General features: G+C 39.6%; 1 protein-coding gene across 1 annotated transcript in view; it reads right to left on the reverse strand.

Moving 5' to 3' along the window:
* GYG1 (glycogenin 1) overlaps positions 1-15,576 on the reverse strand; it is a 47,813-nt gene that overhangs the window by 31,118 nt on the left and 1,119 nt on the right. Inside the window, 3 exon segments of the mRNA XM_084875972.1 lie at positions 11,897-12,059; positions 12,318-12,492; positions 14,460-14,595. Of these exon segments, the coding sequence (XP_084732098.1) occupies positions 11,897-12,059; positions 12,318-12,492; positions 14,460-14,595 (474 nt within the window).

Genomic DNA, 15,576 nt, shown 5'->3' on the forward strand with positions numbered 1-15,576 from the left:
AGTTTGATTTAATACATAGAAACAAATGCAAAGAAAAAGCAAAATTGAGGAGACAAAGAAACAACCCCCAAATGAAAGAAAAAGAGGAATCAACCTAAAAGGAAATAAAGAAATGGATGCAAATAATTTGTCAGAGAAAGAATTCAGAGTAATGATTATAAGGTTATTCAAACATCTGAGTGAGAATTACAAGCAAATCAATGAGAATTATAAGGAGTAAGAATCAAGAGAAAATGAAGAACAACATAGCTGCAATAAAGAACACCCTGGAGGTTTCAACAGTAGGCTAGAAGAATCTGAGGGCTAAATCAGTGAGTTAGAAGACAAGATAGAGAAAAAAAAAAACCACACCCAAGCAGAGCAGCAACTGGAAAAAAAATTAAAAAGCAGGAGAGTTTAAGGGAGCTTTGTGACATAACATCACATAATAAGGGTGTCAGAAGGTAAGGAAGCTGAGCACAGATAAAAAACCTGTTGGAAGAAATACTGACAGAAAACTTCCCAGACTTGGGGAAGAAAAAGTCACAAGTCTCAGAAGCACAGAGAGACCTAATTAGGATGAATGCAAAAAGACCTATATCATGACATATCATAATTAAGTTGGCAAAAGTAAAAGACAAAGAATGAAACTTAAAATTGGAAAGTGAGAGACAGAAAGTACCTACAAGGGATTTCCCATTAGACTATCAACTGATTTCTCAACAAAACTCATCAGGCCAGAAGGAAATGGCATGAAATAATACAAAATGATGCAAAGCAAGGGACTGAATCCAAGAATACTCTATCCAGCAAGGCTATCATTTGAAATTAAAGGGGAATTCAGGAGCTAAGCAGACAAAAAAAGGCTAAGGGAGTTTATTGCCACCAAACCAGCAGTGCAAGAAATGCTAAAGGGACTGTTGTAAAAAGAAGAAATAGAAAGGGAAGAAGGGACACAGGCATAAAGAATACAGATGGTGACAAAGAAGAACCTATCAATAATAACTTTAAATGTAAATGGATTAAATGCTCCAATCAAAAGACAAGGGTAGCTGAATAGATTAAAAATCATGACCCATATATATGCTGTTTACAAGAGAACCACCTTAGAACAAAGGACTCACACTGACTGAAAGTGAAAGTATGGAGAAAAATTTCAGGCAAATGAAAGTGAAAAAAAAACCCAATACTTATATCCGACAAAATAGACCTCAAAGTGAAGGCCCCTTCATAATATTAAAAGGATCGATTAAACAAGAGGCTGTAACTCTGATAAACACATATGCACCCTATACAGGAGCATCCAAATATATATAAAAAAACTTCTGGAGGATATCAAGGGAGAGATCAGCAATAATACAATCATAGTAGGGGACTTTAGTACCCCACCGACATTATTGGCTGAATATTCTAGACAATAATCAACAAGAACAGCAATCCTAAATGACATTCTAAAACAGATGGAACTAATTGACATCTTCAGAACATTCCACGCCAAAGTTACAGAATATAAATTCTTCTCAAGTGCACATGGGGCATTTTCAAAGATAGACCACATGTTAGGACACAAGCTAAGACTCTACAATTTCAAGACTGAAATCATATGAAGCTTCTTCTCAGACCACAATGGCATGAAATTAGACATCAATACAATAAAAATGCTCAAAAACATTTGTATATATATATATATATATATATATATATATATATATATATATATATATATATATATATATATATATGGAGGCTAATAGTATGCTATTAAATAATGAATGGGTTACCAAAGAGATCAAAGAAGAAATAAAAAACCTCCTGGTAACAAAAAAAAAAAAAGCACACACAACAATCCAAATCTATGGAACACAGTGGAAGTCCTGAGAAGGAAGTTCACTGCACTACATGCCTACATCAAGAAGAAAAAAAAAAAATTGTAATAAATTATCTAACACTACAATTTAAAAAATTAGAGTACAAGAAGAAAAGGCCTTCTAAAGTAAGTTGAAGGAAAGAAAAAACAAAAATCAGAGTGTATATAAATGAAATAGAAACAAAAACAAACAAAATCCAAAAAAATCAATAAAACCAAGAGCTGGTTCTTTGAAAGAATAAATAAGATTGATGAACTTCTAGTCAGACTCATCAAGAAACAAAGAGAGGATCCAAACAAACAAAATCAGAAATGAAAGAGGTGAAATAACAACTGATGCCACAGAAATACAAAGGATCGTAAAAAAAAAAAAAAAAAAAAAAAAAAAAAAAAAATATATATATATATATATATATATATATATATATGTGTGTGTGTGTGTGTGTGTGTGTGTGTGTGTGTGTGTGTATAAAACAACTTTATTCCACAAACATCAAATTGCATTAAGGCTGCTTTCTTCAAATTAAGCAACAAGTGCGTAAGTTTCATCACACCTGAGTGTGTGGAACCAGAACTACTGATTAGTATCTATGTATCATGACCTCTCCCTCTCACTGCTAACAGGTCCTGAAGTTAACCTTATCTTGTCACATTTTATAAAATGTTAGTTTACAGTTATTTCACAACAGCTATTGTTCAACTTTCAGGAAAACATGTAACTTCAGTTGTGAAGTAAATGCAAGACAGTTTGAAAATACAAACACCAGTATAGGAACTTAAGACACTTAGCTATGGGAAGTTAGGTGCCAGCCAGTCATGAATCAGGTATTTAGTCACTGACTCTAAATTCTTTTTTTAAAAAATATATTTTATTGATTTTTTACAGAGAGGAGGAGAGAGGGATAGAGCTAGAAACGTCGATGAGAGAGAAACATCAACCAGCTGCCTCTTGCACGCCCTATCGGGGATGTGCCCACAACCAATGTACATGCCCTTGACGGGAATCGAACCTGGGACCTTTCAGTCCACAGACCGATGCTCTACCACTGAGCCAAACCAGTTTCGGCAAGGTACCTAGCATGATTTGCCGTATCAGTATTCTCTTGGCCAGCACTGGTGTTTGGGGGTAAGGGTGTGTGACTGAGGACCAGTGATTAGAAGCTTCACAGCCACATTCTTTCCCATTAGAAGAGCCATGAAAGCAGCTGAAAACACTCAGTCATTAGCAGCCTTGTCAGTGGACACCAGGCCCCATCACTTTTTGTTGTATGTATGCAAGAAATAAAGACTTGCAAGATGTTCAGACTAAGATACAGTCATGTGCAAACCAGTTTCCTTTAATACCAGCTTAAAAATTCGGGGGCTTAAGCCCCGTGTTCAGGAAAACTGGGGAAGAGAGAGGGGTTGGGCAGATACCTGTGAATGTTAAAAAATGTATGGTACGGTGAAAAGTCTGAAAATGTTCATCTCGCCTGTGGCATAACACTTAAAACAAAATTAGGCACAGTATGGATAAACCTGAGGCAAAACAAGGTTACTGCCATTAAACAGGTTATAGCTCACAAAGAAATATTCTATTAATATTAAGCATAAGTCCAATAAGTCTTTATGTTACACAGGTATGGATTCAATAAGATAGTATAGTAGTCCCTCCTTATCTGCAGGGAATACATTCCAAGACCCCCAGTGGATGCCTGAAACTGCAAATAGTGCCAAACCCTATATACTGTTTTTTCCTATACATACATACATGCATATGTACATGTACACTTTATGGCTTCTCTTTGGCATTTCTGAATTGCCAGTCTCACTACTCTTGCACTTTGGGGCCATTTTTAAATAATATAAGGGTTACTTGAATACAAGCACAGCAACATCAACAGTCAATGTGATAACCAAGATGGCTAAAAAAGGGAAGCATATACAATGGGGAGATGCTGGAGAAACGGATGACTCAGAATGGACTAGAACAGAATGAGATTTCTCATACTATTCAAAATGGCATACAATTTACAACTTACAAATTGTTTCTTTCTAAAATTTTCCATGTTTACTATTTTTAAACCACGGTTGACCACAGGTAACAAACCACAAAAGCCAAAGTGTGGAAAAAAGGAGACTACTGCAAACCCCTCCAGATAGGAGCAGGCTCCCACCACACGAGTGAATATTCTCTGATAAGTAAAGCTTATCAACACATTCAGTGAAAACAACCTTGCAGCTGGGAGCTCCTATTAATTTAAACAACATATTGAGAATAACTATACGTTCCATCTGCATAGTTACAATTTCAACTGTCAATTAAGCAGCATTATTAAGAGAGAAAATTCAACCCTTCACCACCAAGAGCTAGTGCATGGAACACCTTCAGAAAGGCCAGCTTCTGGAACACTGCAGCTGAGAAAGAAGCATGCTACAGGCACAGATAACCTCTCAGTGGGCTGATATTCTGGCTGCAAAAGCAGAACATAGTGTCTAGTTGAACACTTTTACATGTCCCTGCTTCTTAATAAATTCACCTACCTTTCTAGCATCTGTTTGTTTGTTTTTTTACAACTAATGCAATATGATTTTTAACCCTTTATTTTTTTAATATTAATTTTATAATTTATTTTAATTCTATAGAAAAGGAACTTTCACAGGGGCACCCCAGGAACACTGTTCATGCTATTTTTCTTGCAGCACAAAGTATAAGAAAATATACTAGAATTCCTTCCAATGTACTCATTTTTTATTTTATTTATGTTTAATCAAATCTTTATTGTTGAAAATATTACATATGTTCCCTTTTCCCCCCATTGACCCCTTCTAGCCCACCCCTGTCCCTCGCCCCAGGCTTTCACCACCCTATTGCCTGTGTCCCTGGGTTATGCATATATGCATACAAGTTCTTTGGTTGATCTTTTCTCATCCACCCACCTTCCCTCTGAGATTCCACACTCTGTTCCATGATTCTATGTCTCTGGATCTATTTTGTTCATCAGTTTATTCTGTTCATTAGACTCCACATATGAGTGAGATCATGTGATAATTACCTTTCTCTGACTTGCTTATTTTGCTTAGCATAATACTCTCCAGGTCCTTTCATGCTGTCTCAACGAGTAAGAGACCCTTCTTTTTTACTGTTGCATAGAATTCCATGGTGTAAAATGTACCACCACTTTTTTATCCACTCATCTACTGATGGGCACTTGGGGCTTCCTCCAGATCTTAGCTATTGTAAATTGTGCTGCTATGAACATAGGGGTGGATACATTCTTTGTGATTGGTGTTTTAGATTTCTAAGGATATATTCCTAGAGGTGGGATTACTGGGTAAAATGGCAGTGCCATATTTAATTTTTTGAGGAAACTCCATACTGTATTCCATAATGGCTACATCAGCATGCATTCCCACCAGCATGTACTACGGTTCCCTTTTATCCACATTCTCACCAGTACTTGTTATTCACTGATGGTAGCCATTCTTACAGGTGTAAGGTGATACTTCATTGTCATTTTGATCTGCATCTCTCTGATGATCAGTAATTTTGAGCATTTTTCATGTCTCTTGGCCATCTGTATGTCCAGCCCTTTTGCCCTCTGCACTTCCTACCAGTTTCTATGCACCTGCACTTTCCATCCTTGGTTATCAGGGTGGTTTTTCTCTATTTTAGTTGTATTTCCAGTTTGGTCCTGGGAGAATATCAATGTAGCTTCCAATTATTCCTCTAAGACCCCTTCCAATTTACTATTGGCCCTGATTCCAAATCCAGAGTTCTTTTCATCAGAAAAACAACCCTGTACTGATAGAAAGAAGTCTGAACTTGGGTTCTGATACTAGGCCCAAATTTTAGATCTACTTTTCTTTCTGGTACCTCTTGATTTTATTTTTTACTAGAGGTCTGGTGCATGAAAATTCTTGCAGTAGATGGGGGTCCCTAAGCCTGGCCTGGCTCCTCTCACAGTCTGGGAGCCCGCAGGGGGGGAGGCGACCTCGCAATCAGGGGAAGGTGATACCCCATCACACCTCTGCTGCTGCCACTGCCGACATCACAAGCCTGGGCCGGCCCTGGTTACCTGAGCCTCGGATGGCCCTGAGCAGCTGCGATCCGAGGCTTGCCTATACCTCAGGCTGGCCCTGGGTGGCTGGGGGGGCTGAGGGACTCTGGAGGCAGGCATGCAGAGCAGCTGGACTCACCTGCCACCCAAGCAGGGCTGAGGGGACTGGGCACTGCCATCTTGTGGCTATAGGCACCGCCATCTTTGAGGGCATGTCAGCAATTAGCATATTCCTCTTTATTGGCTGTGGGCACTGCAATCTTTGCGACTGCATGAGGGTCAAATAGCATATTCTCTCTTTATTAGATAAGATTTTAAAAATGTATTTTTATTGATTTTAGAGAGGAAGGGAGGAGAGATAGAAACATTAATAATCATTGATCGGCTGCCTCCTGCATGCTCTGTACTGGAGATCAAACCCGCAATCCAGGATGTGCCCTGAGACTTGAACTGTGACCTCCTGGTTCATAGATCGACACTCAACCACTGAGCCACACTGGCTAGGTGAGCACCTCTTGATTTTAGAATAATGTATATAATCCAGGTTGGTCTCTACCAGGCAATTAGTTTACATTTTAAAACTATCACCATGGCACACTACTACTATTTGGTATCCAAACTCTTCTCTCCAAACACCACCATCTCCTGCTCTTCTACATTAGAATAGAATTCTCTTTACACTCTTTAAAATCATGTAGATTTCAAGCCACTGGGTCTACTTTAGAATGTGATTCACTTACTGAAATTGAGAATTTACACTGAATTTCTGACAGGATTACATGATTTCCTTCAAATTTGATGAGAGGTAAAGAAAGCTACACTCTTGCAGGAAGGTTAAGACAAACAGTGGACTTCTGCTAAATATACTCTCACCTTCCTTTTATGCAAAGACAACTTTTAGCATAAGCAGTAGAAATAAGGAATACATGGTTTGAATTCAAATATTAATACAGCTTTCATTCTTTATATGAACGGAGACAGTAGGAGCTAAAATAATAAGTCAGTAAAGTGAAGAAGTTACACTTGGCTCTCCCTACAATGAGCACTCAACACATTACTTCTTACTCAAGACTGATTAATGTCAGATGCTACCATTTATTACAGTCCAGACCAGGGGTCTTCAAACTACGGCCCGCGGGCCACATGTGGCCCGCAGAGGAGTCTGATCCTGCCCGCGAGGTTTTTTGGGCAGTGAGCGCAGCCGAGGTGTTACAGTAGGAATTAGTAGTTCATATAGTCCGGCCCTCTAGCTCTCTGAGGGACCGTGATCTGGCCCCCACTTTAAAAAGTTTGAGGACCCCTGGTCCAGACAGTTCTGCTCATTGTCCTAGAGCAGTGGTCGGCAAACCAGGGCTTGAGAGCCACTTCCGGCTCTTTGGCCCCTTGTGTGTGGCTCTTCCACAAAATACCACGGGTGGGTACGCACATACAGTGCAACTAAAACTTCATGGCCCATGTGCAAAAGTCGGTTTTCGGCTTGGGCGAGTCTATTTTGAAGAAGTGGTTCTAACGCCAAGCCACACTCAAGGGGTCAAAGAGCCACATGTGGCTCGCAAGCCGCAGTTTGCTGACCACTGTCCTAGAGCATGTAATGTCCTGTACAGAGCAGTTTCTCAGTCTTAGCATTACTGACATTTTAGCAGTTTCTCAGTCTTGGCTGTACACTGTCTTCTGTGTTGTAGGATATTCAGCAGTACACCTAACCTCCACTTACTGAATGTCAGTGGCATCTTCCCCACTCAGTTGCAACAACCAAAAATGTCTCTAGATGTTGCCAAATCAACCTAGGCTGAGAAGTACTGGCAAAGAATATAAACAAACCAAATATAGTGAAATAAGATTAAGACTTAAATTTCCTTAGTCTTTTCAATAACATTTCAAATAGCTACATATTCCAAATCCTCAAATGACTAAAAAGAATTCAATTCCAGTGAACAGCAACATCAAAAAACCAATTTCAGGACAACCAAGACAGCAGCATAGGTAAACATCTGAACTTGTTGCCTTGCACAACCACATCCAAAATGCAACTAAAAGAAAAACCGAATACCATCCAGAACCACGAGAAGGCTGGCTGAGTGGAAATTCCACAACTAGAAGAAAAAAGTGCATTGAGTCTTGTAGGAGGTGAGGAGGTATAGAAGTGTCAAGGTATGGAGGTGCACACAAAAGGGCTGGAAACTAGGTACACTGCTGACTTTTTCAATCAGGAGGGAGATATAAGCTCCTGACTGCTCTGAACTCCAGTTCCCAGTGAGACTCTGGGGATCCGGACTCATACAAAGACAAACTGGACTGTCTGGCATGGGGCCAAAACTTGAGGGCAGCTTTCTCTCAGAGGTGCTTGCAGCGATCATTGTTCCTGCATGGTGCCCCGGGACACAGAGACCTAGGGGCCTCTTTGGGGCAGGGCTGACTGGTAGCCACTGCTATCTGTCCACCCTGGTGATTCCGAGACCCCACCCCACACAATTTACAAGCTGTGTGCATTGGCTTTTACAAATGAATGGCCTGGTTTTTTTTGTTGTTTTTTTTTTGTTTTTTGCCTAAAAGTAACTGCAGCTGGGTTAGAGAGTCCCAGAGCTTCCAAAAAAAGGCTCAAGGCTCCACAGCAGCTAGCATTGCTTCACAGCTGGGCCTCATGTGGACACCTCCAAACCCCAAAGAGGAGGAATCCGCAGATCTCTCTGTAGCTCCTGCTGGGTGGCCTCAGGCAGTGGCTGACTTTGCATCTTCTTGGAGATCCAAAAGCCAATGTACCCAGTGGTCAGATGAGATCATCCAGATTACAACTCTTGACATCCCTAAGCGACACACTCAGGGGGCAGACTCAGTGAGCACCAAAGCCCCACTGAAGCAAGTCCTGCCCCATAAGGGTGTCTCCTGTACAGAAGTTCTCCCATTGTAGACACAGCTGGTCCTCACAGACAATTGGCCTGGAGGTCAATTCCTCCCAGTGATACCAACAGCAATCAAGGCTTAACTACAACAAAACTGGGCACACAGACCACAAAGGGGTGCACCAAGAGTGTCCACCTCAGGTAATTAGGGAGGCTGAACCATTGGGCCCTATAGGACACCTAGTACACAAAGCCACTCTTATCAATTCAGGAAAGCAGCCAAAATGCGAAGACAAAGAAACAAGTCACAAATGAAAGAAATGGAGGAAAGCAAAATACTGGATATAGAGTTAAAAAAAAAAAAAAAAACATGGTTAAAAGGTTACTCAAGAATCTTCTAGAAATCTCTGAGAAATTTAGTGAGACTCTCAAGGATATAAAAAAGGACTAATTAGAAATTAAGCATACGCTGACTGGAAAAAAGAATAATATAGAGAGATCCAACAGCAGACTAGAGGATCCCAAGAATCAAGTCAAAGATTTGAAATACAAAGTAGAAAAGAACACCCAAGCAGAAAGAAAAAAGAATCCCAAAATATGAAGATAGTGCAAGGAGCTTCTGGGACAACATCAAGCGTACCAACATCCAAATTATGGGGGTGCCAGAAGAAGAGAGAGAGCAAGACACTGAAAACCTATTTGAAGAAATAATGACAGAAAACTTCCCCCACCTGGTGAAAGAAACAGACTTACAAGTCCAGGAAGTGCAGAGAACTCAAAACAAAAAGAGTCCAAAGAGGACCACACCAAGACACATCATAATTAAAATGCCAAGATCTAAAGACAAAGAGAGAATATTAAAAGTAGCAAGAGAAAAACAGTTAGCTACCTACAAGGGAGCACCCATACGATTATCAGCTGATTTCTCAGCAGAAACTATGAGGCCAGAAGGTGGTGGCAAGAAATATTCAAAGTGATGAATAGCAAGAACGTACAACCACGATTACTCTACACAGCAAAGCTATCATTCAGAACTGAAGGTCAGATAAAGAGCTTAACAGGTAAGAAAAAGCTAAAGGAATTCATCACCACCAAACCAGTATTATATGAATGCTAAAGGGTATTCTTTATGAGGAAGAAGAAGAAAAAGGTAAAGATAAAAATTATGAACAACAAAGTGACAACAAATACATATCTATGAACAAGTGAATCTAAAAATCAAGTGAATACAAAATAAGATGAACGGAATAAACTGGTGAATATAACAGAATCAGGGGCACAGAAAGGGAGTGGACTGACAATTCTTGGGGGGAAGGTGGAGTTGGGGGTGTGGGAAGAGACTGAACAAAAATTGTACACCTATGGATGAGGACAGGCAGGGTGGGAACAGGGTGGAGGGTAGCTATGGAGGGGAAAAAAGAGGAACAACTGTAATAATCTGAACAATAAAGATTTATTTAAAAAAAAAACAACAATTTCAGTGTTATGTATAACTTAAAATGTTTTCACTTCCAATCTCTTAACTTCAGATAAACTTGCCGATTTAATTTTTTGATTTAGAAAGTCTAATTTTGAGATTTTGAGTTTTAGATTTATAACTATCGTGTTTCCCCGTAAATAAAATAAGACCTACTTACAGGTTTCCTTCTGAGTGAAATAGAAGGCATCCCCCGAAAATAAGGCCCCCCTAGGCTAAACATGAGAGATTTGGTCCACTGATTCTGAAAAAAATGGAGTCTCAAAAAATTCACCAGGAAATTCAGGAATTGGATTGTTATGATGATGTTCCAGAAGATGATGACATGATTGTCATTGAATAAATGAGTAAATTCTTGATACTGTAGGTTTCAGTTTGTCTGGTTTGTGTTGACAACTACCGTACTACCGTATACAGGTAATAAATTTCCTTTATTTTCATTTAACAATAAATGTGTACTGTATTCTTCTTCATGGAAAAATAAGACATCCCCTGAAAATAAGACCTAGCGCATCTTTGGGAACAAAATTAATATAAGACACTGTCTTATTTTCGGGGAAACAGGGTAGTTAATAGAAATGAATCATATCTGCACTGAAGCTAGAACCTTATGTTCCTGAGGAAAGCTGTTTCTGCTAGTTCAAAAGACCTACTTACTGAAAATCTCAAGTCTGCTCTAAGAGGGAAGTAAGGAGGAAAAATACCCTAGGGCCTGGTCTGCTCTAGAGCTCAGGCCCTGGACCAGCCCTGTGTTCCTGGCCTGGGTTTTTGCCACAATGTCAAGTATCTGACAGTGAGTCACTGCTGAAAGGGCTTCTCCTGAGGCATGTCTTTCTTCCTGGATACATGGGTCTTTCTTATATTCAAAAGGTTCATCAACATTAATTTTTAAAAAGCTGCTTTTGCATTTAACTACTCATTTTGTCTTATTGTGTATGGTTTTGTTGTTAAAAAAAACACACATAGCTTTTTATTTCAGAGACTGTCCTGAAATAAAAGCATACCTACTAATTCATTTGATCAAAATTCTCCAAAGAATGTGAGACCCTAATTCACAAGTAGTCAAAACCTTTCTACTACTGTATACACTTATCATAGAAAATGGGTGATGACTTTGCCAGTGATCACTCTTCAGCCTTACAGATGCCACTCTCTCTATACGATGCAAAGCCTTACAGAGAATGAGAATATGGAGACAAAGATTATTCATGTAAACTGTCTATCTTATTTTTTAATGTCTCCTAAGAGGATAAAGCCAAATTATTAGGTTTATTCCTCCAATTTCCCTGGAGACAACACTTGGTCCTGTCAGGTCTTGCATGTAAGTTTACTTGGGTTTAGCTAGAGTTTGTTAAAGTTTTTTATTTGCCTCATACTCTTTTGAATTCTTGAATAAACATGATTCATTTATCAGACTCTAATTTAGACACAGGAAAACAAATAAAGGTAAGTCTGTAAACTGCCTGTCCTAGGTTAGGATACTCTTATGTATCTATAGAAAAAAGAAGCAGGTGCACACACAAACACACTAGTATTTCCAAAGTGTACAACATAAAAATCTTGCTACACCTCAAGTAATGCTGTGTTCCAGGCACAAGGAACCACAACAACTATATCCCTGAGAAGAGTAATTCTTAGAATTTACTAACAGCTGATCAGATAAAGAGATAACATGATAAAGTGATATACATACCATCAAAACTACCTTGCTCGGAAGCAACGAGAAGCAGCTGGCTGTATGTTTCCACTGAAGGTTGAAACACAAAGACTCCAGAATTGAAGCAGTCAGGCCATCCAGGGTCTGGAGCCGCTGACAATTCTTCTCTCTCAAAAAGATCATCAATATTTGCTAGGACCTGATTCAAAGATGGGGAAGGAAAGCATTACAAAAATGTTCTAAAGCTCTCTCTAAGTCATCCAACACAAAAGATACAATCTGTTGCTGGTCTAAACTGTTCAGATGACAGCTGTAAGGCAGCCTGGGCCTGCTTTTCTTCATCACCTGACACTTGTTTTAATATGAACTTTACTGTGAAGTCTTAGCAGCATTCTGCTAATGCCTAACTGATCACAGCTGCCATATACATCCTTTTAGCCATCAAAGCCACACTCACCAGAGTATCTGCATCCATGAACACACATTTTGAATACTGTGTAAGTGACCAGCAGTGGAGCTTAGTTAAAGTAACACCCAACTCAGGCCTCTTCATTAAGGTCAGATGAGCAGAATCGCCACTGTCCAAAACATCTACCATGATGACTTCATCGAAGACTGTCTCTAAAACTTTCCTGTAAAAAAATTTTTAAAAATTCAAAACCAGTGTTTAGCATCTTTTCAGAACAAGTAATATCTACCATAAGACTGCATTCTTATTAGTCAATCCATGCATTAGGAGGGTAAGCTATTACTTTGGCATAGCACAATCTCTTAAATATGTCCTCATTTAGTTCAGGACAAATTATGTTATTTTGCATGTGCAATTAACTTCACTAAAATAACTGCTTATGGTGAGCATGAAGCACTTGTCTTAAGACACTATTATAGAAATTTATTATTTTTTTATTATACCACCAAACATCAGGCAAACTGCCGCAACAGCTGTGAAAGTGACTCACATGTGGTAAGAGTGTATCTTTGCAACAGCCTATGTATTTACAATATCTTATTAGAACTGATTCTTTCCGACTATCACATATTTTTACAAATGATGCTGAGTTAAAGTACATATAATGTCTGCAATGAATCCTGTAACTAATAACCTTTGCTAAAGCAGTTAACAGAGGATGGCCTGAACCTATCTCAAAGAAGTGCACAAGCTCAGTTATTCAGTTGCTCTTTTTTAGAATAGAATGTAACCAGCATTTACGATGTGCTTAGCACTCCTGGCATAAAGACTCATTTTGGTTTGTGAAGTACAACACTTCTCCATGTCCACAATTAATTAAATATTTTTTTTAGGAAGCAATCCAAAAGTGGTGAGAGGAGTATACTTAGTAAGACACTAAACTCAACCTAAGTTAAAACATGATAAAGCCAGGTCATAACAGAGTTTATAATATCAGACATGCACAACAAAACTGATGCTGTATTACTTGTCTCCAGAGCTGTCCAAGAATATGTTCTATTTTGCACAGTAAACTTGGTCTTATTGAAAAGAAATGGTCAATGGTACCATTTGCCACAGTAAAGGCGTAGGTATGGAGTGGGGGGAGGTGGGGATACTAAGACTACATCTATCCTCTTATATATATATATATCCCCATAAATAAACTACAAATTAGGATATACACATTAGGAGATAAATTTTGTTTTTGTTAATTAATTTTTAGAGAATGAGGGAGATAGAGAAACACTGATGTGACAGAGAAAAATCAATTGGTTGCCTCCAGGTCACGTCCAGACTGGGGATCGAACTACAACCCAGGTTTGTGCCCTGACTGGGACTGGAACCTGCAACCTTTTGGTGCATGGAACAACGCTCCAACCAACCGAGTCATCAGGCCAGGGCTAGGAGATAAACTTTCTTGCATTTTCCTAAAGTACCCTTTAGAAACAAGGTTTTATATTGTTTTTTCTCCTTTTCAGAGATCCTTAGCATGTGCTCATATATTTTGAAAAAAGTTTTTTCAATTTCTAAGAGGGATAAAAGAATGCCAAATAAACACAATACAGAGTAGCTAGTGCGCCCAGATATTTTTTAAGTTCGTATTAGAAAGTAGGTAGTTCATTCAGATATTTCAAAATTTAATTCCAACAAATCAAAATAAAAAACCCAAACAACAAGTAGCTGTGCCCTTTGGGCTGCTCTCCTAGCACAACCCTAAATTCAGAAAGTCCTTTGGCAACCATACCAAATTATTAATCTGTAAATAAAGATCTTTAGGTTACAAAAGTCAATGGCAGTGAAGAAAACTGCTATTTTCTTTGAAAGTCACCTAAGGTTTCCCTGGTTTGAAACAGGAAAGGAGTGCATGTGAAGTGTGACTACAGGAAGAGAATGCCTGTACGAAACCTACACCCAAAGAACTTGTTAAGGGGGAATCATCTACTCCTCACATCACAGAAGGGAGGTTGGCTGGAACATCTCCCGAAAACTTGACAGAGGTTTCATCCTGAAATCCTTCACTCAGCAACTTGAATCTTTTTCCCCCAGGTGCTCAACCCCTGTAAAGGGTATGGCCTCAGTGCCCACTGATGCCAGCAATGGGAGATGGGCGTCAAAGCACCACACAGACACAGGCAGCGCAGTCCTCACCTCATGGAGTCCGAGACCTGCGGAGTGGCAAGCACCGCCAGCCTCCTGGTGGTCCTGTGCTGTTTCAGAGACAAGGCCAGCACCAGGGCTCCTTTGGAGTAGGAATCATTTGTGGTCAGTGTAACAAAGGCCTGATCTTAATACAAAGAGGGGGGAAAAACACTCATTACAATCTCCTACTTATAAAGAGCCACCCCAGGACCCATCTCAACCAATAATTTGGTAAAAACCAGTTCCTCTCTCAATCTGTCCTAATTTAGAACCCAAACAAGCTAAATTCTCAGACTAGCTTAACACTCAGAGGCAATTAACAGATGGTGATGAAGCTATTCAGAAGTTTGATTTCTGTTTCTCCTGGAAGATACCATAGAGTAGACAGTATTTTCAGCCAAGCATAAATCCAACTAACAACTCCAATTGAGAGCTGAAAGCAGAGGCCATATTCTTCATCCTGGTGCTTCCATTTCTGCCAGGTTCTGGGCTTTTTATAGTTTTCTCAACCTGCAGCAGAGGCCTCCCACCACCCTCAAGAGTCACTTTGAATGTCTGCTAGAATGTCAGCTCCTCAAAGAGGCTTTGCCTCCTAAATGCTTCTATCTAAACAGGGATCAATGGCTGTTTAATTGACTTAATCACTTCACAAGCTCATGAAGGTGCTTTGTTTTCTTTGGATAAACAAGCAGTACCCCTTACCCTGCACTCTGCTCCCCAACATATTCATTCTTGTTTTTTTTCTCTCTCTCTCTCTCCCTCTCCCCCCCCTCCCCACACACGCACCTGTCCCCAATAATCATCTAATTGCAGGGACCAAAGGCAAATAGAAGGATTATTTATTCTTCCTGCTCAACAAACCCCACCCTGCCAAGACCACCAGCATGCCTTAGGATTTCCCGTTGTTCCTGCAGTGATTCTGGGACATACTGTTTCTGAGGGGGTTTCAACTGCAGTAAGTTGGTGGGCACCCAAGTGTACAGGATACTTAGGATCAAGCTCTGATAGGGGTCATTTGGGGTCACTGTTGCCCCACTGTTGCCCCAGGGAGCTGGGACATTTTGTCACAAAGCCATTCTGTCTTAGGTTTCTTCATTCTCCCTTTGCCCATTTTCCAATGTGGAGG

This window comes from Pipistrellus hanaki (assembly GCF_964339955.1).
Source record: "Pipistrellus hanaki genome assembly, chromosome: 2".
In the NCBI taxonomy this organism is placed as follows: domain Eukaryota; kingdom Metazoa; phylum Chordata; class Mammalia; order Chiroptera; family Vespertilionidae; genus Pipistrellus; species Pipistrellus hanaki.